We start from the raw sequence: 25,270 nt of genomic DNA on the forward strand, positions 1-25,270 counted from the left end.
GCATGTAGTTCAAACAAAGAAGCTAGGTCAAAGTAGCAATATTTATAGCTTGTTCTGCTGGTGATCACCGAGACTAATTTTGAGAGAGAATTATTTCAACTTAAGGCAGAAATTATGTCCTCATTTAACATCATGATGAAACATAAGAAAAATATTTCTAGTGACCTGGTATATGTCTACTTGGTACATACAGGTAAGTTAAACATACTCATCTTCCACTTTTTTTCTGTAAGTGGCTTAAACTGCCACTGCCTTGGAAATTGATTGTCAGACACTACATTCAAACAACATCCCTAACTAAGCCTCTCCCAGTTCAAATATCTGCACTCATTTGATATTTTGTTGTATTTTGACATTTTCTAAATAAAATAAAATAAAATAAAATAAAATAATGACTTAGAAGTACTTTGCCAATCACACAACAAACATTTCTGGAAAATTATGTCATTTTTATCAGCCAAAGGCTTATCCTGAAAGCAATATTCCCTGTAGCCTACAGTGTTCAGCCAGTACTACTGATGTTAGCAAGAGCTAATCCCATGAGTGAAGAACACAGAGTAAAAGCAACGTGAAACATTCTAGCTGGTGGCAGAGGATTCCCAGGCTGCAGACACATTCCCCTCATGCTTTAACCGAAAGCTTTATAAGAAAAGTACTCCAGGTGACCACAAACACACAGATGTCAAGAGTGAAACTCCTATTAACTTCACTCAGGACATAATTTAACTGTAGGAATTTGTCAGTTACTAGGAATTATCAGTCTTCCACAGAATACTGTAGTTTCAGTATCATTTCTTCTACTTAGAATAAAACAACCAAACAAAAAACTTGAAGAGGGGAGAGGAAGCATCACACATTACATAGCAATAATTGTATCTACACAGAGAACAAGGGGATATCTGAAGAAATGCAATCCAGTAACTCTGATTTCACTTTAACAACAGAAATTGGAAACGCATGCTTACAAACCCTTAAAACTGTATGATACTTAGACAGACAAAGTAACTCAATCTCATAAACAAAACAAACAAAACAAACAAAAAACTACACACAGCAAATTTATTGTACAAATTGCTGACAAGACAGACAACAAGCATGACGCAATGAATATTTTATTTATCTTGATTTCAAGCTCATTAGTGCTGCACCACACAGCAATTTCATCTACAAGGTCAGACATTAGAAAAATTGCTCATACAGTTTCATAACTGGTTTATTAAAAGAGAATGGAGGGTGTCAGCTCAAGAGGAAACATTTGGCTTGTGTACAAGTAATAAGCACAATAGTAATCAATAACTTGATTTTGTTTACACAGTGTAAACTGAAGGCAGTATTTCACAGGGTATCAGAGGAGGTTAATAATATCAATGACAAACAAATAAAAATAAAAATATAAAAAAACCACACTGGTCTTTCTCCTTTTCAAGACACCTATCAGTCTGTCTTACTCAAATACGGTTCTCAAAAGCATGCTTTCCCAGACTAAGGAAAATTCTTCTACTGTACACTAGGCTGAGCATTATAAAGAGAAATACAAAGAAAAAAAAAAAGAAAAAAAACAGAAGGTGGCTCATTTTTTTTTTCCCAAGTAACAATCTGAATGTGGTCTGCAAGGTTAACAATGCTAGACCATTGCTACTACAGGAGTTCAGAGGGTTACTAGTAGATAATACAAGTTGATCATCCCACGTCAGTTTCCAAAAATATAGTTCAAATAAATTCTCACTGACATTCTTCTTGACAGTCCTAGGAAGTACCAAACAGTGAATGAGCTTTTGAAAGCTCCTTTGACATACCTCTCATCAGCAACACAGGAGACTCCAAACACTCCTTTTTCGTGAGACATATCCCAGACAAACACTAACGTGCAATTCTCCACATTCTATAGAGTCTATAGAGGCTATAGTCTGATTTTCTCTCAGGAAACAGGTTTTCCAGCAAGATTTCATCCATTGTGTGACTTTGCCAGCAGGTACAGATCCAACTGTAAAGCAACATCATAACATTTGCACCATCCACAATCTGCAGCCCTAACAGAAGTTTGTAACGTGGTACTGCAAACATATAAACTGCATGGAATCATTTCATGACAGCCAACTGTGTAGGTCATGTTCAGAGGTGTCTGCTTCAGTTGACTCTATAATCTCACCTGCAGACTTGGATACTGCCCTCTTCAGCTCTGGTATGATCAATTTCAGCATAGTGTTGGGCAACTTGCATTGCCACTAACCATACTAGACACAATGCCAGGAAAAAGCATGTCCATCTCCTCCATACTTAGTACCTCCTATTTCAAACCAAAACTTGCAACCAAGAACAACATGATCATAAGAAAGCAGAGATTCCAGACAAATACAATGCAGGACAGACAAGTTTTTGACTCTCAACTTATTGTACGCAACAAATGGCAACAACATGATTTCAGACATTTGAAGGCAAATTTTCTAGATCATATGTAAAACCTGACTGAGTCCTCTCCCAATAGACCAGTACGACCCTACTGCAGACTAACATGAAATAAAGCCTTGATCCTCAAGTCTTTAAATCTGGTTAAATTCTCCTTTTACCACAAAAGTGTCTGGGGCTAACTTTTCTTTGTGATGCTTGGACAATACAAGTCCAAATTAAATATCGATATGCAAAAACAAAGAAACAACAAAACAATCAGCTTTCCAATACAGTCTCTGTCAGAGAGTTATCCAGAAAAGATTTATAATTTTAATATATTATACATAAACACAGTCAGACCTGTAAAATATTCCAATACTGTGTTCTTACAGAATAAATCCATACAACATAACTTGAAGCTTACAGTGAACTCAAGCAATAATTTCTTGTACAGAAATGTACTTTCATTTTACATCGGACTAGTTCTACAGTCATCAGGGACTGCAATTGCAATGCTTTTTTTTTTTTTTTTTTTGTCTCCAACATTTGTGATTAGAGCTTTACTTCAGATCTGGACATAATGGGTAAAATTCATTCCACTATTTTTAGAGACTCTTTGGGCAACTACAACTCAGAAGCCAAATCCAACTCTGTTAGTAGAAGCAAAGAGCAATGTTCCTTCTCTGTTTTTTCAAAACAGAGTGACACCATCCACTGTATTTATCTGACATAAGCATGCTTCTGCTGAGCTCTTACTTTGAAATTCATGACTTGCTGTTTCCTTGCTACCTAAGCAACATTTTCTGAATCATAGGAGAGAGATGTGGTGGCTGATTTAAAATACATCCCATTACAGACTTACATGGTTAAAATAAAGCTGAACTTCCTGTTTGCATTCTTGGACAAGCAGAATCCCTATTACCAGGTCTTCCAAAGGTCATCCCCTGATTTTCACTTGTACAGGAAATCAGTCACTAAGGGAATTCTGAAGTTTAAATATATATTTTTAAGTAGTCAATTATTTGTCCCCTGCATCCCTCTGCCCCACCATCAATATCCACTGAACAAATATCACTGACATTTTTCTCATGAAAATATTATATAAGTAGTCAGCTACTTTGTTCTGTCTTCTTAAATTTCATGTGTTTAAATCAAGATAAAATAAAATAAAATAAAAGAGCAAAATAAAAGAATATAAAAAGAGGAAAAGCATCTGATTATATAGCAAGAAGAACTTATATCATCTATATACTGTTCTCTAAATTAACCTATTTAGTTTACAAATGATTTTTAGTTTATGACTAAAAGTATACGTTAATACTGACATTGGTACTTTAATGTACTGCTTTTGGAGGTCTAATCTTGGACCTCTAGGACACCACTTCAAAACTCTATTTTGTAGTATCTGTTAGATGCTACAAAAATTAGAGTTACAAAATCACAAACTTAGTTTAAAAGCAGCAAAACCTTTGCCTTCCTCCTCCAATGAGAGAAATCACAGATCCTGGAAAAATAAAAGCTACATCCCTGGAGCACTACCCAGTCACTGCAGCTGCAGTCAGCGGTTAAGTCAAAAGTTACGCTAATCAAAGTTAGGCTTCTCCCATGGTCAAGCAAATGGTGATGCACAAGGCCAGCCAACTAGCCACTGTCAGTTTAGTGGTGTTATGCAAATTGTATAATGTTAGTAGTCATCACATTCTTGAAAAAGAGTGTCTGGCAGCAGTTACAAGCACTTTGACCTTTTGAAGTGGCAAGTTTTAACAGAGGCAAAAATATCACCAAATACAGTTCTGAAGGCAATCAAAACTGAAAGTGGTATGAAGTGAGTATTGTGATTAGAGTGTTAGGTAGATTTCACCTTAAACATCTGGTAGACTTTCATGAAGACTTGGTTTACTGCAGACAATGAAAATATTCAGTTTCTTTAACTGTGAAGTTCCTGTCCTCATTTCAGGAAAGGAAAAAGTAATCTGTAAAATGTTAACACAAAAGTTCAAAAAGCAGAAGAGAACCAAAAATATTCTAAAAGCCTTTTTATGATTTTTACACCAGTCCGGTTGATTCCACAGGCCATATTCACAATTGGTAGCATTGAATTAAATGTTATTAGAAAAAGACACTTTCACACATGATGGCTGAACAGTGTAAGCGACAAGAAGTAATGAAGCGGAGAAGTCAATTGATGCAATACAGTCCAAAGTTTTGTTCTAATGTGATAGCTATAAAGTTCTTAAGGTAGACAGACTAGTGCAGAAGAATAAACATTACAGTCAATAGCTGTCAGCAGAGCCATCAGCCTCACTGAATGAGGAAAATTACTGTTAGACTCAGGGTATAGGGAAAGGAAAGAATCCAGTCCCTTACTGCTGATGACTTAAGCCATATTTAGAGAGCCCTTTCATTAAATGATTAGAACTCATCTCAATTTAATTCCACCCTCCCCCTCAAAAAAATTGTCCTTCTGGTATGAAACATATACAGTGGCCACTCCTCTAGTGATGTTACACTGCCTTCTAACTACAAGATTAATTTTACACATAAGATTAATTTTTACACATAGATAGTTTCTCTCTACTTCTTTTTGTACTAAATTTATCCTTTATGCACAGGTTGAGACTATGAATTTAGACATGAATATTCATCCTAAGTATTCAGTATACTGCTCATTGACTCAATCAAAACATTGAGTGATTCAGGGCTTTTCAAACAGCATGGAGTAAAATCCTGGATACAATAAAACTAATGACAAAATCTGACCAATTCCATGAAGTTAGAATCTCATCAGTTTTCCAATCAAGACCACTGGAAATAAATACCTGATTAGGATTGAAAATAGATATCTGATTAGGATAATAAGTAAATAAGCAAACAAATAGCAGTTACGTAAAATAAAATGGGAAATGGTGGATTCCCTTCTTCCTGTTTCTCAATTGCTTCTCCCTATCACTCAAACATGGGTAAGGCATGAGCTCATGGGTAAGGCATGAGCTCTATTAAAAGAAACCATGGAGCAAAAGCATATTTATACTCTCCTTTTCTACATAAATCTTAAGGCTGCTGACTTCTTTCAATGACTCTGAATTCTTTGTTCCAAGGGAAAAAAAAATTAAATCAATTTTTATTATTTTACACCAAACACCATTACACAGTTTTCAACTACACATGTAGCTATTTTATTTCTAAAAAGTTAAAATCTACAAAGACCTTTCTTTGTAGGGCATTTAAAATTGAAAGCACCATTCTGTCCTTTTCTAGCTATCACATTAATGCTAATATGCTTGACGAATTTCTGTATTGTATTATTTTATTAGTTAAAACTTTAGAAAAGCTATAGTTTCTTAAAGCTCTCCTGTCTCAGCCACTTGTAATTTTTCCTAAACATCACCAAATGTTCTAGCATTTTGAAAGCTTAGCTTCAGCTTAAGAATCATTGCTTTGGCTGCTAAAAATTTAGAGAAGGAAGGGAATACTCATAAAGACACACACACACACACACAAAAGCCTTACAATGAAATGGATTTTATTTTTTTTGCTTTATTTTGAGCAAAACTAGAGAAAGAAAACGTTTATACAGAATACAAATCTTTTGGTCCAATTTAAATTGACATCAACTCTTTAGAAAGATCTTGCATGTAGAGAAAAATTCTCTAATATCTCAATGGAAAAGACATCTAAGCAATTAATATACGAAGAACAATGACTCTATCTTTATCTGACTACTGGGACAAAAAGTGAATTCTCTCAGCAGCCATAAGAAATGATGGGATTATTCACAAAGGAACTAAAATACTGTTTTTTCTCTAAGTGAGCCTGTCAGTGCAAAACAATAGAGTAGAGCTAAATATTACAAAGGAAGCTCTTCTGGAATAGAAGATTGCAGATATAATCACTCTTCTTCCCCAAGTGCAGACCTGAAACTCAACAGTAGATCTATTCTCCCTTCAATTACATGATAGCAGAAACCTCAGTCAAATAGTACATCTGGTAATATATTCAGGTATTTGCAATTCTGGATTTACAAAGAATAAGCAAACATATAAACATAAAATGGCCAATAATCCTCTTATTCTGATCAAGTTGCTTTCACAGTTCTGAAGATCTAAAGCAAGTAGTGTAAATAAATCAAGGAAATTACATACCTGACTACAATGAGATCTAAATTCTAGCATTAACACTGAAATGTAATTTTTTGTTGAATTAATCCATGTTATTTTACTTTAAAGTACTTGAAAACTGCTAATTATTCTTGAGAACACATGGCTTCTACCCAGAGAAATTATTAAAATGTCATTTTCATTGTTATCTTCTTGGGGATTGTCTATCAGACCATAGATACTTAGCAAGCTTATTCTTCTAAAATATATTTTTTAATTACTTACTTACTCTTCATAAAAATGCTTAACATTCTGTTCTCTCTCCTTAAGGGCAACAAATAGCTGTTTTCAGGTTTGTATGTTTAGGAAGGAAAAACAGCCTTTAAAATCACTTAGGGTAAGGCATCAAATAACTCTTGGGAGCATTGTATTTATACAACAGGGCACAAATATACTGTCTAAGTTAGGTAATATGTTGTACACTCACTTAAACAGGCCCAGGCCTGGTCTCATTAAGGTTGTAGGCAAAACTGCCTTGATATCAGCAGAGAAATGTTGTGCTCTTTATATCCCTAACTAAATATTTAAAATACATGAAATCTAAATGTGTATGAAATGGTGTCTTCTTGCATGAAGGGATAAATGTATGTAATAATGTGTGGGGCATCAGAGTGACAGGATAAAAATCATACCACCATAACAACAGAGTTCTGCTCTTTGGCTTTGCCAGAAATACTAGTGTCTAGTGTGATCTATGATGATCTACATTATCCAGGGAATGACAAATATGTCATTGGACTTTTAGGATGGTCATGATTTTCTAGAATGTTATCTAAAGGCCAAACAAGATACGCCACAGGGGCTAAACAACACCAAATAGTTAGACAAATTTAATGAAACCCACCATTGCAGAGGGAAGGGATTCAACTCCAAATTAAGACATCTGAATACCGATGTCTACATGGGGGAGCCCCATAGGTACAGGTGTCTTGACACACTCCACCATCACTTAAAATCTGGAATAGGATTCGAGTACCTAAACAGAAGTATCTAGTGCTATCTGAGATGACTTAGGACACACAGCCTGGCTTCCAGCTGCTAATCTAGAAAGACAAAGCTTCCATAGATACTGTATTACTTCTGTCAGCTTTATGCATATTTCGCCCTAGGGCTCCTTAAATGGTGCTAGATGCCTATATGTAAGCAAGTAAATCATGCTGCTAGTCAATACTAACAATGGAGTCCAGAAAAAGATTCAAGTCATTCTGATGTCGACATTAAATGGCTGGTTAGCTAAATTATTCTCTCTGCTTCATTGATTTCAGGGAGCAGATTGTTATTAATACACAGGAAACATACACAGAACACATTTGAACACCTAAATATAAGTATTGTTGTCTCAAACTGAATCCTTTCTCCAATCTAACCCAGAGGTCAGCCTTGCTGCTTGCACACTGGATAGAAAATGTATCGCATACAAATAATCCTGCACAAACCTCAGCATCAGGATGTATGTTAGCAAACAAACCCAACCTTCCCACATAACACATTTGGCAAGTGTTACACAATATGCAGAGCATGGACATTACGATAGCTCACATGTGCAAGTGTCACAAACATCTTTGTGTTCACAAACACACTAATGATATGATGTGTGAACTCAAAAAAAAAAAAGAAACAAACAAAATGATTTCTTCACAGGTTGTTGTATCTAGATATCTATAAAACTCCTACTAATATCCAGTTTTATTCTTCAGGTAGTAACACTTAAATACAACAATGCACAATACTTACAGAATCAGACTGGTTTGGATTGGAAGGGACCTTTAAAGCCCATTTAATTCCAACCCCCCTGCCATGGGCAGGGACACCTCCCACCAGACCACGTTGCCCAAAGCCCCATCCAGCCTGGCCTTGAACACTGACAGGGATGGGGCATCCACAGCTTCTCTGGACAACCTGTGCCAGTGCCTCACCACCCTCTGAGTGAAGAATTTCTTCCTAAAACCTAATCTAAACCTAGTCTCTTTTAGTTTAAATCCATTCCCCTTTGTCCTATCCCTACACCCCCTGACAAAGAGTCCCTCTCCATCTTTCCTGTAGGCCCCCTTTAGGTACTGGAAGGCCACTATAAAATCTCCCTGGAGCCTTCTCTTCTCCAAGCTGAACAACCCCAGCTATAGGCCTCTCATAGGAGAGGTGTTCAAAAACATCACAAACTATTCTAGCCCTCCTGACACAGTGACAGCAATCCACACAAAATTGCATATATTTTTAAATCAGGTACTGTTAGTCCATTTCAGCTGCACTACAGATTTCAAATGAAGTGAAAATTTAAATCAAGCCTTTGCTCCTCTCTGCTCCTCCTGTTTTTTGTCGTTGTTGTTGTGTGGGTTTTTTTGTTTCTGTAGTTGTTTTTTTTTCATTTTGTAAAGTCAAAGAAATGCACGGAATTACCAGTCAGTGCATGTCATCTATGCTCATGCACAGATGCTCTCACTTTCGCTTGCAGAACAGACATCACTTCTATGAGAAACTGCCTAACTGGAGACAACTTTGAACTACTGTTGCCAGTAGCCAAAGGAAAAGTCTACTAAAAAGAATTCTTCCACTGTAGTTTTCCATAATGTACATTTACCAGGACTTTTTTCAAGTCCAATTTTGGAAGTTCCACCATTGTGGATTTTAAAATTTGACTTTACAAAATGCCAGAAAATATACAATAGCAAGCAATCCAGCATTGGCAGAGAAATAGACTCTTAACAAGTCTTTCTCATCTCTTCTATCTATGATTCTATGGTTCAGTAATGACTGATGACTTTTCCTGCCTGCAGGCAATGAGGCAATGTCCTGTAAAAAGACAAGCTGAGGAAAATAAATTGGGGGGTGGGGGGTGGGAGGGGGGTGTTGGAGGGAAGGGGGAAGAAAAGAAAAGTAAGAGGAAAAGTAGAACAAAGGAAGACTATAAGGTACAGGAGTATTCAAGGTACAGGAGCCTTGAAGAAAAAGATTGTTTCCAATTCTATACTATTTAACATGTCAGCATAGCAAAGCTCTTATTCTCCCAATGCCTCATCTTTTGCCATTATTTTTTTTTTAATAAGGAGGGGTATGTGAGCTGCATGTCTGCCTATTAGTGGTGTATAATAAAAACATTAATACCTGGAGCAGTGAAAAGTCAATCTTTTATTTCATCTCATAAAAATGCACAAATATTCAAACAAAGAAACAAAGAAAAAGGCTAGATACTGTGATAACAAGGCAACATGAATGTTTGTGGAACAATTTACTTATTTAATAGTGAATTTGTTTAAAAATAAAATACTTTAATTTTGCATTGTGCAACACACAGACTGATCTGAAATCCATTTTATTTGATAAGACTTTTACACTGAACGATATTTTGAAGCAGACTACTCGTTTTTGTATTTGGGTATCAAAAATTATCATATTCAAACTTTCATTCTGAAAGAGAATGTCATACTCTGTATCTTCAATCATTTTGTAACATCCTTCATGTAATCTTACTGACAGGATTTTCTGTCTAGCTTTGGTACATACATTAAAAACATACAAACAAACAAACAAAAAGAAACAAAACGGTGTTTGAAATGTTATTATTGACATGTTTTTCATTTCTTCTGCTCTGGTACTTGTTTCTTGAATATATTCATCACTTCATTATTACACAGATGACCTAAGTGAAATGCTGTATTTATTTTTTATATTTCCCTACTATTTTTTTACATGACAAGAAGGTAAACTGTTCAGAGACGAATGATCTAGAAACATTCATGGCTCTTTAGCATCATTTCTATTCTGTTGTTCGTTGTTGACATGTATTGGAAAAGGCAGCAAATACTCCTCAATTAGTCCAATCTACATTTGTGAAAGCTCAGTTGAGAATATGACAGCTCTGTTATCAATATTGATAGCTCTGCTATCAATACGAAGACTCATTATGGAACTGGACACATGAACCAGATCTCCAGCCCCCCAGCACAGTGCTTCAATCACTTACATCACCTCATTTTTCCTACATACCCGAAAATGCATGCAACAAAGAGAGAGATAAAGACCTTTCCAAAGCTGACATACTGTATAAGTAACGAAGGACAGAAAGGACAGATGTATTAGAAGCCAGATAATTGATAATTAATAATGAAAATAGAAAAATGGAACACAGTCCTTTTTTGTGATATACATAGAGCTAATGAGAAAAAAAAAAGGAAAAAAAAAGAAAACTCTCACTTGCCAAATCAAAATCATGCTGTACGTTTAGCTATATAAATCTATTACTGCTAGTAATAATAATAAATTTTATTGTGTGGAAGACAGATCATTTATTTTGTTTGCAATTAAATATATTACTACAATTCTGCGCAGCATGTAAACCACAGCACGTAGACAAACACAATCTGTCAGTTGCTCTGAGAAGACAGTGGGTCAAAGTAATTTCCTAGAAGAACATCACACAACCAATGTCTGAGGTAAGAAAGAAAAATATGACAGGATCACCACCTTCAGATCCGGATACAGTACAAAAAAGAAGCAATTTCCTCTTTGCTACACTTCATAAAAATCTATTGAGACATTTAAAGGAAGCATGCACCTTCCCATTGAAAGGGATGCTTGTTCTTTTGTTTTGCTATCTACTTTTTAAAGAAATTGATAATTTTCCCTCTGCCTTTGAGTTGGTAATTTTCTGAAAAGGAAGTCTCCCCCTTGCCAACCTGCATATCACACTTGTAAGTGGAGATGTGATTCCAGGTTAGCAAAAATGAAGAGGACCAATGGAATAAAACAACTGCTTCTCTACAAGATCATGAGGAAAAAATATAATAAAAAATAGATTCTGAGGTCAGCATTTCTTTTCAAATTACCTATACAATGACGAAACCAGTTCAATTGTTTCTGAAAATATGCTGAACATCATCTTCATTTATTACAGCCATGTCACATGTGTGGGAAAAACTGATGAAAATCCACATAGGTTTGTCTTACAGCAGGTACCTTGTCCCCCATAAGCACAGCCTGGTATGAATAGTACAAGGGAGTCAATACAGTTAGAAGCTTAAAGTGGAGGTTATCAGTCCTAGGGGGCATTTCTCCTCTGAGCTCTCCAATAAGGAACCAAAGCCACCTGCAGACCAAGAGGTAGCAAGAGAGAGACAAATCTACTTCCACCCTGGCCCTAGAGTGACAGATGTCCTTTTAAGATACACCTATAAGGAATTTGTCCCAGTATTGCTTTTAATGTACAGAGGCATCCTCTCTGAACAATCCATAGCACATCTGTTATTTCTGCACTGCTATTCCACACAAGGGTCACTCACAATACGATCCATAAAGAACTAATAAAAAAGGCAAAATATTTCTCATCCAACAGTCAGAAGACAATTGTCAAAAAAATATGTTTTATGAATGTGTTTCCACACGGTGTAATAAAATCTGCTATTTTCTACCGAAAGCATCAAGTGACTTTAATGTTCTACAGAATTACTGGGGCTCATTGCTTCAGCTGCGCATCCTCTGTTGCAGCAGTTTTTAACCCCTGAATTTTAAACCCCTTTTCAAATACCGGGTTCAAACCTTAGCACTTGAGATAGGATTGCCTACGGCTAAGCAGTGGAATCAACAGGAGAAAAGTTTTGTCATACCCTGAAGCCTTGATCTTGAAATTAACAGGTGATTTTAAACACAACAAAAACACCTGAACAAGACCCTAAGTCAATTATGTGTTGTAATACCTAAAGGTGTGCTAGGACTATTATAATCACTGCTGAAGTGCAGATAATTCCTCAGCTGGTATAAACCAGCTTTTAACAAATAAACATTGTACCAGCAGTTTCAGTTAGCAAGTAAAACTAAAAAAAGACGAATTCTTTTTCTATTTCTGTAATTTCTGTCAATTTTAACTCGACACAGAAATAAGTTGTTACCACTTAATTACTCTTACTGTACAGCAAAGATGCTTATAATGAATGATGATAAGCAGGAACATGAATGAACAGTTGCCAAGCAACCAATAAATAAAGGTTCCAAATAGCATGACCTCTCTTTAAAAGATAAAGCTCTAATCATAATTATTTTTCAAATCCATTTCTGTGCCAAGTAAAATCATGTTTGCAGCACTAATCCTGGTCTTCCTCATACAAAATTAAACTAAATCTGTCATTTGACATATCACAGTTAGCAAATTTAACAGACTCAGCCTGCTCCTTCAGACTATGGTCAACTGCGTGGTTTAAGGACAGCAAACAGGTTAGACAATAAACTGAAATCTGAAACAGGCAGGTGACAAGCATTACACAATTTAATAAAGGTTATTTTAAAAAGTTACATCTCAGCTTTACAGATCATCAAAAAACATCAACACAAAGTCTTCCACAATCATACAGTAAAGTAGAAGGATGAGACAAGACTTTAAAACACTGACAACAGATGCAGTTTAAAATGTTTTAAAATCCATATAATACTGCATTCTATCTTTATAAACTCTTACAATTCAGTCTTGCTGAGTGCATAAGGAGAGCTGAGGTGCCTAGAGCAAGCACTGACCTTTTAGATGGATTCAAATAAAACTGACAAAGAGCAACATAAATCTTAAACCAGTTACAGAAGACGGTATATCCACTCTGAAGAAGCAATGAATGGTTATGCAGGAGCATTATCCTACTGCAGGATGCCTTCTGAATAATGGAAGGGGGGAGAGCTTGGGATTGTTCAGGCTTTTTTTGCTGAGCTAATAAATTGTGTATTTATTTTAGTAAGATCTCTTCAGAAAACGTTAGGAATACATGTTTTGGCAGGTTTCTCTTGCACTAAATAAGGTGATTACATAAATCTCCTTGTTTAACTATTTTATTTCTTTTCTTTAGTGGAATTGAGAATGACTAATAGCTGTGATGCTCAATCACTAAGTAGTCAGAAATCTGCAATAGGAAAATAAAGATGAAATAGAACTATAAACAAATCCGTCTTGCATCTAAGGTCTAATATACTATGTCAGTGGTGAACTCTCTTCAGAACTGGGACCATTTTTTTCATATCTGTATTTGAACAAAATAAGAGGCAAAAGAATCCAGAAGGTTCTCTGAAACATTTTAAACAAAATAATCTCATGCTACAGAGTAGAAAATTGATCTACTGTAATTTTTGTAAAAAGGAATTGTTTTAATTATAGTAGAGAATGTACTCTACTGACTAGTAATCACATATATTTTATAATGTCAAATGAGAGCCCATTTGTCATGTAGTAGGTATTTGCCTACTGTAACAGAAAAGAGTTCTGTTGCCTATTAGGCTTAAAACTTTCTGAACATTAGTTTCCTTATCTAGATATATCTGTTCATCAGAAACCTTTACAGAAGGTTTTCTTTGTATCTGTATTTCCTCAATAATCAAATAGGAAATATCCCATATTATATCTATATTTTTATTGAATAATATTTTTCCATCCAGCCACCTCCATCACCAGATCCAAGTAAGTCCTCTCCAGCCTCCTAATAATTTCATCTTGAAGTTCTTGTTCTCACAAGACAGTTTATTTAGTAGATATCTTACCCAAGGGCAAGATTCAGAATTTGAACCACTGGGAATCATGAGTACTATCTGCACCTAAAAACAATGAAGATGACCCTGTAAATTCTTTTTAGGACACATAGCACTACTTACACCAAAAACACCTTAATTGTTTCTCCTTATTTCTTTTTGAGCTTGCATTTTAACAAGTTAGAAAAGTACAGTATTGTGGTTGCAAACCTGCTAAACAAGCCCATTGGCTGACAAGTGTGTAAAGGTGATATTGGAAGAATGTTTCCTTCCCAAATGTTTATTCCCTTTCAATTGCCAGCTGAAGAATTAAACTGGACTGCTTTCAAGCTTAAATGACCCAGAGCCCATGAAAGAAAAGGTCATGAATTACCACTGGACAGGAGATGGATGTTTATTAACAATGAAAGCAATGTGGTTCTCAGGCACTTCTCGCCATGGAGGAAACTGAGAGCATTTTCCTGAAGTTTTGATTCTACTGTATTTTGTTCCACAATAAGAAATTTAACTGTCACACATCTGAAAATGGGAGGAGGTAAAAGACTGTATTGTTTTAAAGAGCTGCTCACACTAAAATAAGATTCATTTTAAGGCCTCCCCTAGGGATTCAGGTCTATAAATTTAGCATTAGAAGAAAGAAACTAGAGTGTAACTGCCTGCATGAGGAGAGAGATGATGAAGCATGCTTTGTCTCTAGTGCTTCCCACATCACAGATACAGTGAATGAAACCAGGTGGGAACCTAAAAACAGTTCTTTCCTCAACAGGCTTTATGCACATACCCAGCTGATGCGGTTACTCACAGGAATAAGAATATCCAGTATTAGAATACAAAATCGAATCTTATTCTAGATTCATGATTGATGATCCTGTCTTCTGACCAAGGTGTACATGTTTCAGTAGCCCTTAAATAACATTGACATTGCTTTCTATTTTTTTATATTAAATATCTAATAGCATTAAATATACACAGTTATTATTTAAATATACATAAACTAATTTATAATATTAGAAGATGAGCTCACAGATTAATACCTGCTCAAAGAGTACAATAATATTGGTTTTAGGAAAACATATAAGTATCTATACAGTCTTACATGAATGATACTCATGAAAGACCATAGATGGACACTCCCAATATGAGATACTATTACTATAGTGAGGAACTTTGAGGAAAAAAAGAAACGCCTGGCTGGCTCAGAATATCATCCTCTATCAGATTCTGAGAACAAATTATCTTTGCTTGCTTGTATCAATTTCACTATTTAAATGTGTGTTTAATAACTGTTATTCCATTCTTTATTTCACAGATGGGCATTTTCCTCTATTATTGTATTGAAATAGTTTAAAATAGTAGAAAGAAAAACCTACATTGATAGCCATATTCTTCTGTTACTACAATTACTTATGGATGTTATAGTTCTGGACCAACAGTTCAACATGGAAAACAGGAAGCTACCAGTACAGTCCTTAGTTGTTCTCATGATGTCAAAAGCAATGTTTCACCAAAATACCACTGGTAACTAGTGAACTTGAACATTACTGTTAAAATCTTCCTACACATACCAGTATGTGAATCTTAAACTTCATCGTGACTTCTTAAACTATCAGTTTACAACCACCTCTCATGCAGCTTTACCACAAAGCTCTCATTGCCTCAGAGTGCAAGTGTGCCCCTCCAGAGTCCCATACTCCATGACCCGAATCCTGCTCGGCTATGTCTATTAAATACGATACTATATACATGAACACATTTCAGAATTGACAACTCAGATGTCATTGGAAGCTTAAGGACTTCATCCATGTAGATATTTGCATAAAAGAATTTTACACAGAAGCAATAAAATTACAAAGAAAGAATAGTAATGTTCATACAAGCTTGTAAACTTCATCTTTATGTTTTTCTTTTAAAAGGCAACATTTTATTTAATATCTTTGAGCTACAGTAGTATCTCTTAAGAATTGCTCTGGCTCACAGCCCAACAAACCAGCATTGAAACAAACAAACAAACAAACCAAAAGTGCTACACGAATGTTTCTTTTCAATTAGGAAAATGGATTAACAGAGGCAGAATAATAAGAGGAAATAAAGGATCTCTGCATTTTATAATGTTCAACAGGTATTATCTGTACTTTATTTAGAAACAGGAAAGAATTAAAATCTGCTTTCCAGCCATCCTAAGTATCTGTTCAGGGACTTTTTATTCAACTAAATGTACACTGCTTCTTTCCTGAAACGTGTTTCATATGTTAATTTGTATTGCTGTAAGAATTGTCATACATTTACACAATTTAACATCAAGTACAACTGTATTATGCACTTGTGCTGACACAGAGTGCTGTACAGCACAATACATACACTGCTACTGCCAACACCTTTGCCTCAGATTTCTCATGGTTTTAGCCTTTGCTGTTCCCTACAAGACGAAAGTTGAATTTGCAGTGCTATCCAAACAGCATGAATATGGGAATGGCTGTTCTGGGGCAAAACTCAAGTCTGTCTAGACAGGATCATGTCACAGAGTAGTCAAAAGCAGTGGTCTAGGGAAGAACCTCACATTAGGACAACCCTTGAATACCAGAGAAATTCCCTCAAACACTCTTCTGGCTCCCAGCAATCTGCGGCTCAAAGACTGAAATATGAAAAGAGACAGAGAGCTGGCTGGTATATGATGAACTGGGAGGAAGAACATGAGATGGAATATTTCAGAAGGAGGAAATATGTTCCCTCATCACACAGACACTACTGCATTTCACCCAACAGAGTCTCTTGCTACTGGTATTGTCTTTTGCCCTCCAAATGTGTTGTTTTCCATATGGAAGAGGTGGCAAAAATGAAACTGTTTCCCTTCTTTCCTCATAAAACCTCCTTCTGACTGGAGTTGGCCTCCTGTTCCTATTCCATTTGACAAAACCAATCTTTTTCTCCTCCCACACTAGCTCCATCTGCCGCCAGTCTCTCCAGCAGAGCCAGATGCCAGCAAAGCAGACTACTGTGGGAGGAGAAAGTTCTGTTGCTGGAATTTCTTCCATATACCCTGCAGGGGGCCAGCCTGTGAAGCCTGGAGAGGCTACAGAGAGCAACTTCCTCCCTTCCATGCTGCTTTCCTATGCTCATCCGTAAAGAAGGCAGCTAAGGACAGGAGCAAAATGAGAAAACTTAAACACGCACGCTGAAATTTGCGACTTCAATATTTATATAGCTACAGACTCCAGCACACTACACACTGCATAAACGCCTAAGGAGACATGAGTGCTGCCCCAAAGAGCTTACAGTCATACTGAAGCAGAGATGTACATTTGTTATATGAAATCAATGAGAGGGACTAGCGTGCAGATGGCAGAGAGGAAAAAAAAAAAGGTAGGATGTATGATCAGGAGAGATTTTAATGATGGAGTAAAGACGATACTTTCTAGAGAGAAAGAAGTCAGAGAGGGAAGCTGAGGTTGCGTGTTGCTAAGCAGAAAGGAGAACTGCATGTGGCAAGGGAAACTGCCATCCAAGAGGGAAAGGATAGAATGAAAGCAGACAAGGAAAGAAAAAGTGATTTTTGGTATGTATGAGGTGATCTTGCTGAGGCAGAATGAGAGAAAGTACAGGTAAGGACTTGAGACAGAAAAGGAGACAGCTTAGGGATGGAAGAGCATCTGCGGGAGCAGTCTTGCCATAGACAGGAGCAAGAATGAGTGTCACTAAGTGAGAACAAGAGCTCACATAAAACAAGCCAGTGTGCATATGTGCGAGACAGAAAGAAAGGCACAGGCTTCATTTCTGTGAGAGAAAGAATTGTGGGAACATGAGATGAAAGAGATAAGAAACAAGAATGAGTTGAGGGTGGTGCATGGGTGCAGCAGAAAGTTTGGAGTGGGGCTGGCAGGACAGAAGAAAAAGGCACACAGAGATCTAATAGAAAACCATTACAGCGTATGTGAAGTGGAAAGAGCACATGCATATTAGAGAGATGTAACGAGAAGGATGAAGAAGAACAGACAGAAAGGAAGATAAATACAGAACATTGAAAAAGATGAGGAAAAAGGGCTCATAACAGAATGAACGGAGTGATGGGAGGGGGAAAAGGAGGAAAGAATATGTGCTATAAAGTCAGTAAAAGCTCGTTACTTATTAGGAAGCATTATGTAAAAAAAAAAAAAAAAAAAAAGGGGGGGAGCATACAGAAGAGTGACTGGAAATGGGTGTTCACTGAATTCTCACCGTGGCTGCAAACTCTTAGGGTTTGCCCTATTTAAGTATCCTTATGTTTTAACCTTCATTTTCACTTAGGAAAAAAAAATGTATTTCCTGGTCCTCCACACCCTCTAACTTTTGCGTTGTAGTTGCACCTTTATACCATTTGTTTCACAGTTTCTAGCGGCAACTCTTTTTATTAGGTTTAAGTGGGAAAAGGATCTTATTTTGCCAAACACTTCACCACAAAGAAACGCACCCCACATCCCAAGTTTCCTTCCTCCTGTCCCCACAACACTCTTTCATTCATTCTTCTTTCCAAAAAAATAAAGGAAGAGAGAAAGAACAGAAGAAAAGGGTAGGGGAAACCTCAGCCATACAGCAATATCTTAGGTCCACGGTATTCGGAGAGCGTTCCCCGAGCTGTAGTGCCCAGCGCCGGGCCGGGGGCTGCCCGCCTTGCCCCGCGGGGGCCGAGGGGGCACGGGCAGCGCTCTAGAGCCCGGCACCGAGCCTGGAGCTGCCGCCTACAGCGGGATCCCCCTCGGAAACACAGCCATCGGGGAGGGGAGCTAGCTGCCGGCTGCTGGAAAGAAACCGCCACCGACCTGGCTGCTCGATGACATGGCTGGCTAGGGGGGTCGGTTTTATTTAGGGGATGTGGAAAAGGGAAGGGGGAAGCAGGAGCGGAGGGAGCACACACGCTCGCACACGCACACGGCTGAGCTTACCTCCACATTGAAATACTGCTCCGCTTTGCACACTGTAGCACATAAAATCCAAAGGAAGGTTTGCAAGAAAAACACCCTGGACCGAGACACGAAATCCAACCGGCTTCCAGTGCTGAATGCGAGTACGATCATAGTGAACTGTGCTTCAACGGATGGAAGATCTCTCCCTCTCTCTCTCTCTCCCCCTCTCTCTCTGTTCCTTAAAATACACAAACAAACCAGCCCCCTCCCCGGGTCGGTGAAGAGCCCGTAGCGCAGGTTCACCCACAGCAGGGGAGGAGGTGCAGAAGGAGGAGGAGGAGGAGGAGGAGGAGGAGAAGGAGGAAGGGGCACTTGGCAGCTCCGGCAGCAGGCTCAGCTCTCGCTCATCCTCCCCGCCAGTCCCGTACGGGGGGAATGTGGCGTCCGAGTGCCGCGGCAGCTCCGGCACGACTCCTCTCTGCCCGGCGGCGGCGGCAGCGGCAGCAGCAGCAGCAGCAGCAGCAGCCACCTCCCCGTGTCCTCCTCCTCCTCCCCCTCCTCCTCTTCAGCCTCCTCCCCTCCCTCCGTCCGTCCCTCCCTCCTCCTCCTCAGCCTCCTCCCCCTCCGCCTCCTAACGGGGATGGCTCGGCTCGGCTCGGCTCTCTGCCCTTCCTCTCCTCTCCCCCTTCTCTCCCCCCTCCTCTCCCCCCTCCTCATCTCAAATCCACGCAGCCCCGCCCGCCTCCCGGCAGCCACCTTGAAGGCGACGGCCCCGCCAGGCGGCCCTGCCATGGTCCGTCCCTCGCTCACCCGCCGCCGTCGGCCCGGCTCTTCCACCCCTTTATTTTTTCCGCTTCTGCCGGGGAAGGGGCCCGCATCCTCCCCAGTGCCTCCGGCCTCCCTGCCGCCCCCCTGCGGGCCGCGTTGGGAGAGGTGGAGGGGTAGTTGGGGTGCCCCCGGGTGACCGGGGATGGGTGCAGAACCACCGCGGAGAAAGTTCCCCGAAGATGGAGTAGTGGTGGTGTAGTTAGCGGTGATGTAAGCAAGTCAGTAAAAAAAAAAAAAGTGTATTTTTATTTTGAAAATCCATTTTAATATGCTCAGATGTACGGTCATATTTATGACTTCTGATTTAGGCACATAAGCAATTATTGTGATTTTATGGCAAAGAGATCATTTTATGGAGCTGTTTGATGTTTTAGCAGGGCTGTCCAGTCAAAGGTGGAGCAACCCATGACATTAGGGAGACAAGCTATTGCGGTAATGCATCTTGTTCAGATATGTACTGAAAAACAACAACAACAAAAACACCGGGAAGAAAAAGAGTAATTTTAAAGATTCCAAGATATGAAAACTTACAATATGTTTAGTTATCAGAAAAGATGCACTAGATCATGATATGCAACAGACTGGAAGTAGAAGACATCCCTGACAGAAAAATCTACTTTCTTGGGTAGTTGAGGTCAATGACCAGAATTAAAACTCATGCGGTTTAGACGTATAGAGTTTTGATAAGACTTAGTAGCAGGATGTAGGAATAAGGCAGGTTATCTTTTGATATCTTAAAAATAAGGCAGTTATCTCTGAAGATGTCATGTTCTTGCCTAACCAAAAGTTTTGCGATTTAGCAGAATTCCTTATGTGATACACTTTTCTTTTCTTTTCTTTTCTTTTCTTTTCTTTTCTTTTCTTTTCTTTTCTTTTCTTTTCTTTTCTTTTCTTTTCTTTTCTTTTCTCTTTTCTTTTCTTTTCTTTTCTTTTCTTTTCTTTTCTTTTCTTTTCTTTTCTTTTATTTTATTTTCTTAACATTAACTGCTTGACCTAAAAGGCATTTTCTCTTCTTCAAATTATTAGTGATGTGGATGATGGAATCATGAAATATAGAGCTGGAAGCAAGCTAGAAGGACTTGTTGGCACTTTGGTGGCCAGCATCAGAAGTCAAAATGATCTTAACAAATTAATGTCTTGAAACCATCAGCAAGAAACTTAATACTGACAAATGCAAATTACATTTGGGAAGAAAAATCAAAAAGTATGATACCGGTAAAACAACAGCACATCAGAAAAGAATCTGAGTGATGTAATGGACCTGAAAGTAAATATGAGTCAGCAACATGCTACAGTTAAAAAAAAAAAAAAAAAAAAAAAAAAGACAACCTCATCATAGGGTGTATTAATAGTTGTCCTTTATTTCTGACAGGACAGATGATTTTTCTGCTAGGGACTGGTGGAGCCAAGGGTGTTTAGTCTCAAACTAGAGAGAGTCCAGGGGAAAATAATACTAAAACATTTAGAATGTAAGACATGGAAAATTTGAAATAAACACCATTTCTTTAGTCTGAGAAGGCCTAGGGTAAAAAGTATGGAAAATTTTCTTTGTATGGAAAATGTTGCTGTGAAAAGGACAAAAATATTCTTTCTGTCTTCAGGATGAAGGAAAAAATGTATCAACTAAATTATTCAGGAAATTCAGATTTAATGTTAGACAAAACTTTCTACAATATAAAGGTAGTAATATTGGGAACTAGATACCTAGGGGGAGTGTGGAATATCTATCTTTCATATGGAGGTTTGATAAGCAATAATATTATAGCTATACGTTCCATTTTCAGTGTAATGGATTGGATTATGTGATCTCATCAACGTGTTTTTTTGTTTGGTTGTTTTTTTTTTGTTTGGTTGGTTGGTTTTTTAGTGCTATTATATTAGTAGTTTCTTTCCTTTTATTATCCTATGAATTAATAACTGATTATTACTCAGGTATTACTCTGTGAACTAACAACTGATAATTCATTACTCTGTGAATCAGTAACTGGTGGGAAAGAAGCACTTATCCTTTGCTTTTTGTTTTTCGTCTTCTTCTAAGGGACCTTCTTTTTATCTGTGCTCTCAGCAAGTGCTAGCTGTGTTTTTGCTGGTGTGTTTTGTAAAGTCTGCCATTAATGTAATACCTGGGAATGGAAACATAAATCATAGAATCATAGAATGGCTCGGGTTGGAAGGGACCTTAAAGATCATCTACTTCCAAACTCTAAACACTCCAAACACTAGACCAGGTTATCCAAAGCCCCATCCAAACTGGCCTTGAGCACTGCACTGAACATCTACAGCTCCTCTGGGCAATTTGTGCCAGTATGTTCCTCTAACTGGAACTTCATTCATTGCCCCTGTCAGGACTGCTGTGACTATTTATTCTGAAAAACACAGGACTATGAATATGATTACCTTCTTCCTTTACACTGTATCCATTAGAAGAGGAAAGAAGAAAAGCAATGATATGAATAGAACAGTGGAGAACAAAAACACCCAAGTGTTTGTAAGGCTGTGTGAGAAAGACAGAGAGACCACAGTGGTAAAGAAAGAGATTGGTAAGGAACAAGAGCAGAAATATGTGGATATGAGTGCCATGGGAAGAAATGAGGCAATGTCCATATGAAGGACAAAGATGACCTTTGAAGTGAAAAATTTCATTCAGGAATGCTTGTGTGAGGAAACACCAGCAGTAATGGGAAATGGCCTTGAATATTTATGAGTAAGCTGGGGGCATCAATATACAGGAGTAGCATCAGAGCCTCTTGGACGTTCAAGAAGGTACAGAGAAAGAGAAAAGAATTTTGAAACTCCATGCAGTGAGCTGTAGGTAGATATCTGTATATGGGAGTGTGTGAGAGATTGAAGAAAAGGCAGGAAAGAGCAATAAAGATGAAAGAAAAAAGGAAGGAAGAAGAAAAATGCAACTGGAAAGAAATTGGAGCTATTTGTTGAAGTACTTGAATGATTCAAGTCCTGTACTTTATTAGTGTCTTGCTGATTTCTATCTTTATGAAATACCAGTGTGATATTTTCCATTCTTGCTTATACTGCTTACCAGCAGTAATTTATAAACAGTGAGTAGGTTTGTAGGGAAGCACAACTGAAAAAACAAAACAACAACAACAACAAGAAACTTTTGGCCTTTTTGAAAGACAAGGAGAGGTCTTTTCCTGCTGCTCCCAACCAACCTACTAGCTCAGTTTTTTAGGTTCCGTAGATTATATCTTTTACAGAATCACAGAATCATCTAGGTTGGAAGAGACCTCCAAGATCATCTAGTCCAACCTCTGACCTAACACTAACAAGTCCTTCACTAAACCATATCACTAAGCTCTACATCTAAATGTCTTTTAAAGACCCCCAGGGATGGTGACTCAACCACTTCCCTGGGCAGTCCATTCCAATGCCTAACGACCCTTTCAGTAAAGAAGTTCTTCCTAACATCCAACCTAAACCTCCCCTGGTGCAACTTTAGCCCATTCCCCCTCGTCCTGTCACCAGGCACGTGGGAGAATAGACCAACCCCCACCTCTCTACAGCCTCCTTTAAGGTACCTGTAGAGAGCGATGAGCCCTGAGCCTCCTCTTCTCCGGACTGAACAATCCCAGCTCCCCCAGCCGCTCCTCGTAAGACTTGTTCTCCAGACCCCTCACCAGCTTCTTTGCCCTTCTCTGGACTCGCTCGAGTACCTCCATGTCCTTCTTGTAGCAAGGGGGCCAAAACTGAACACAGTACTTGAGGTGTGGCCTTACCAGAGCCGAGTACAGGGGGACAATCACTTCCCTAGACCTGCTGGCCACACTGTTTCTTATGCAAGCCAGGATGCTGTTGGCATTCTTGGCCACCTGATGGATGACTGCAGTCACAATGTATAAAGTAGTAGTATGTACTAGAAGCAGGCATAGGTATCATTGAGCACTCCCATGTCCAGCTTTGAACACAGGGCAAACATCTTCCACATTACTGTATATACAATTCTGAATTTTAAAAAATGATAAGTAAAAAACACAAAATATTACATGTTGTTCTTGCTGACTTCTGTGGTGCTTAGCTGCTAATAGTACCAGCTGGAACTTTTTAAAAGAAGAGGGCTTTGTTGAAACATGCAATAAACTGCAAGAAGTAAGGGTAAACATCACAAATCTTACATATCTATGGATTGCTACATTTAGATATAGTTTGGAAAGATTTTCTACACACCTGGCCTTCTACTTATGAAATGAGACTTTCATAGATGTGTCTACATGAATTCTGTTTGACTATTTGGCAGATCCTACAGGATATGAAGGCAACAAGTTTAACAGTGTAGAGGGAATACTGCATTTAGCATGTATTCCTGCAACAATTATGCTCGTATTGCCTCTGTTCAGGTCACTATTGTTCTTTATTGTGCAAGTTTCATTGTAGTCACAAGCCTATGTAGTCAGGAATTAGAACTGATTTACACTGCCAGTGCACTTTGCTATGTTGTCTTACAGCTCCACCAATGGCTTTATAAAGTAGCTGAGTAAAGACAGGAGAAATAATATTGTGAAACTTCGCACAATTGTAGTAGAATCACAAGGAAAACTAGATTCATAAAATTCACTAATAATTAATGATATTTTGGTTCTTGCTTGGTTGCTATTTTTTACCAAAAGCCAGTGAAGTCAGGGAGGAAGTCTGAAAGTGTAAAAACTTAGAAATAAATAAATAAAATTAGTAAAGTATCAATTGAATTTTTAATTCTAATAAAGTCATAATGTCATAGAATAACTTAGGTTCACAGGGGCCTCTGTAAGTCATCAGGTCCAACTGCCTGCACAAAGCAGACTCAACTCAGATTAGGCTACTCTGGTGCTTGTTCTGAGAGTTACAAATCAAGTTAACCTAACCTAAATATCATAACCTAGTCTGCAAAATGATTTCCCTGTGTCAGGGAGATATTTCGAGGGTAAAATCTCTTTTGTGTGGCATTTGTCAGGCCTCCAGTTATTTTAGTCTTTGTAGTGACAGCATCCATTTCAGAAACTAGAGCAGATATCTCCTAATCTCTTAAAAGTAGGAGAGGTCACCAAGAGAAATAGCTATTGAAAATACAGTTCTGTAGCTGAAGACTGACAGAAGTACAGTTTAAAGAGAAAGAAGATACAGTGTTAAAGAAAAATGACTCTTGGAAAAAAAACATTGTGAACTACACAATAACAATAAAAATAATCTATTTTTCTGTAATAAAATATTTTAAAAAAATAATTTTTAGTGGCATGAGTTAGTACTGTGTTAGTGAAGAATAGATCCAAAAAAATGCACCAAAGCAGCCAACTCCTTATTTACTCCATGCAAGTACTCATATAAAACTTTATTTTCTCTACTCTATGATAATTTTCATGCTGCTGTTTTCCCTTCCAGTTGTGATACATTCTCTCCATGTTTTCTGATTTTTGGCTGAGTCTCCAGAGCAAGCAAGGTCTGTTTAAACATCAAGTCCATCAACAATTTCCCAACATATATTCCTCATACTAAATGGGTCTATGCAGCCAAAGGCATATGAATGGTCCAGCT

The 25,270-nt window shown here is 38.0% G+C and overlaps 1 protein-coding gene across 2 annotated transcripts in view; it reads right to left on the reverse strand.

Moving 5' to 3' along the window:
* Window positions 1-19,467, reverse strand: part of MMP16 (matrix metallopeptidase 16) — a 195,976-nt gene extending 176,509 nt beyond the window's left edge. Inside the window, exon 1 of one of the 2 annotated variants that reach the window (XM_035546312.2) lies at window positions 18,956-19,467. In XM_035546312.2, coding sequence (XP_035402205.1) covers window positions 18,956-19,087 — 132 coding nt within the window. In that variant the 5' untranslated portion in view covers window positions 19,088-19,467. The remainder of the gene's footprint in view (window positions 1-18,955) is intronic. The other variant, XM_035546313.2, reaches the window with a different exon arrangement.
* Window positions 19,468-25,270: the final 5,803 nt, after the last annotated feature.

The sequence above is a fragment of the Cygnus atratus genome, chromosome 2, assembly GCF_013377495.2.
Source record: "Cygnus atratus isolate AKBS03 ecotype Queensland, Australia chromosome 2, CAtr_DNAZoo_HiC_assembly, whole genome shotgun sequence".
NCBI classification, from domain to species: domain Eukaryota; kingdom Metazoa; phylum Chordata; class Aves; order Anseriformes; family Anatidae; genus Cygnus; species Cygnus atratus.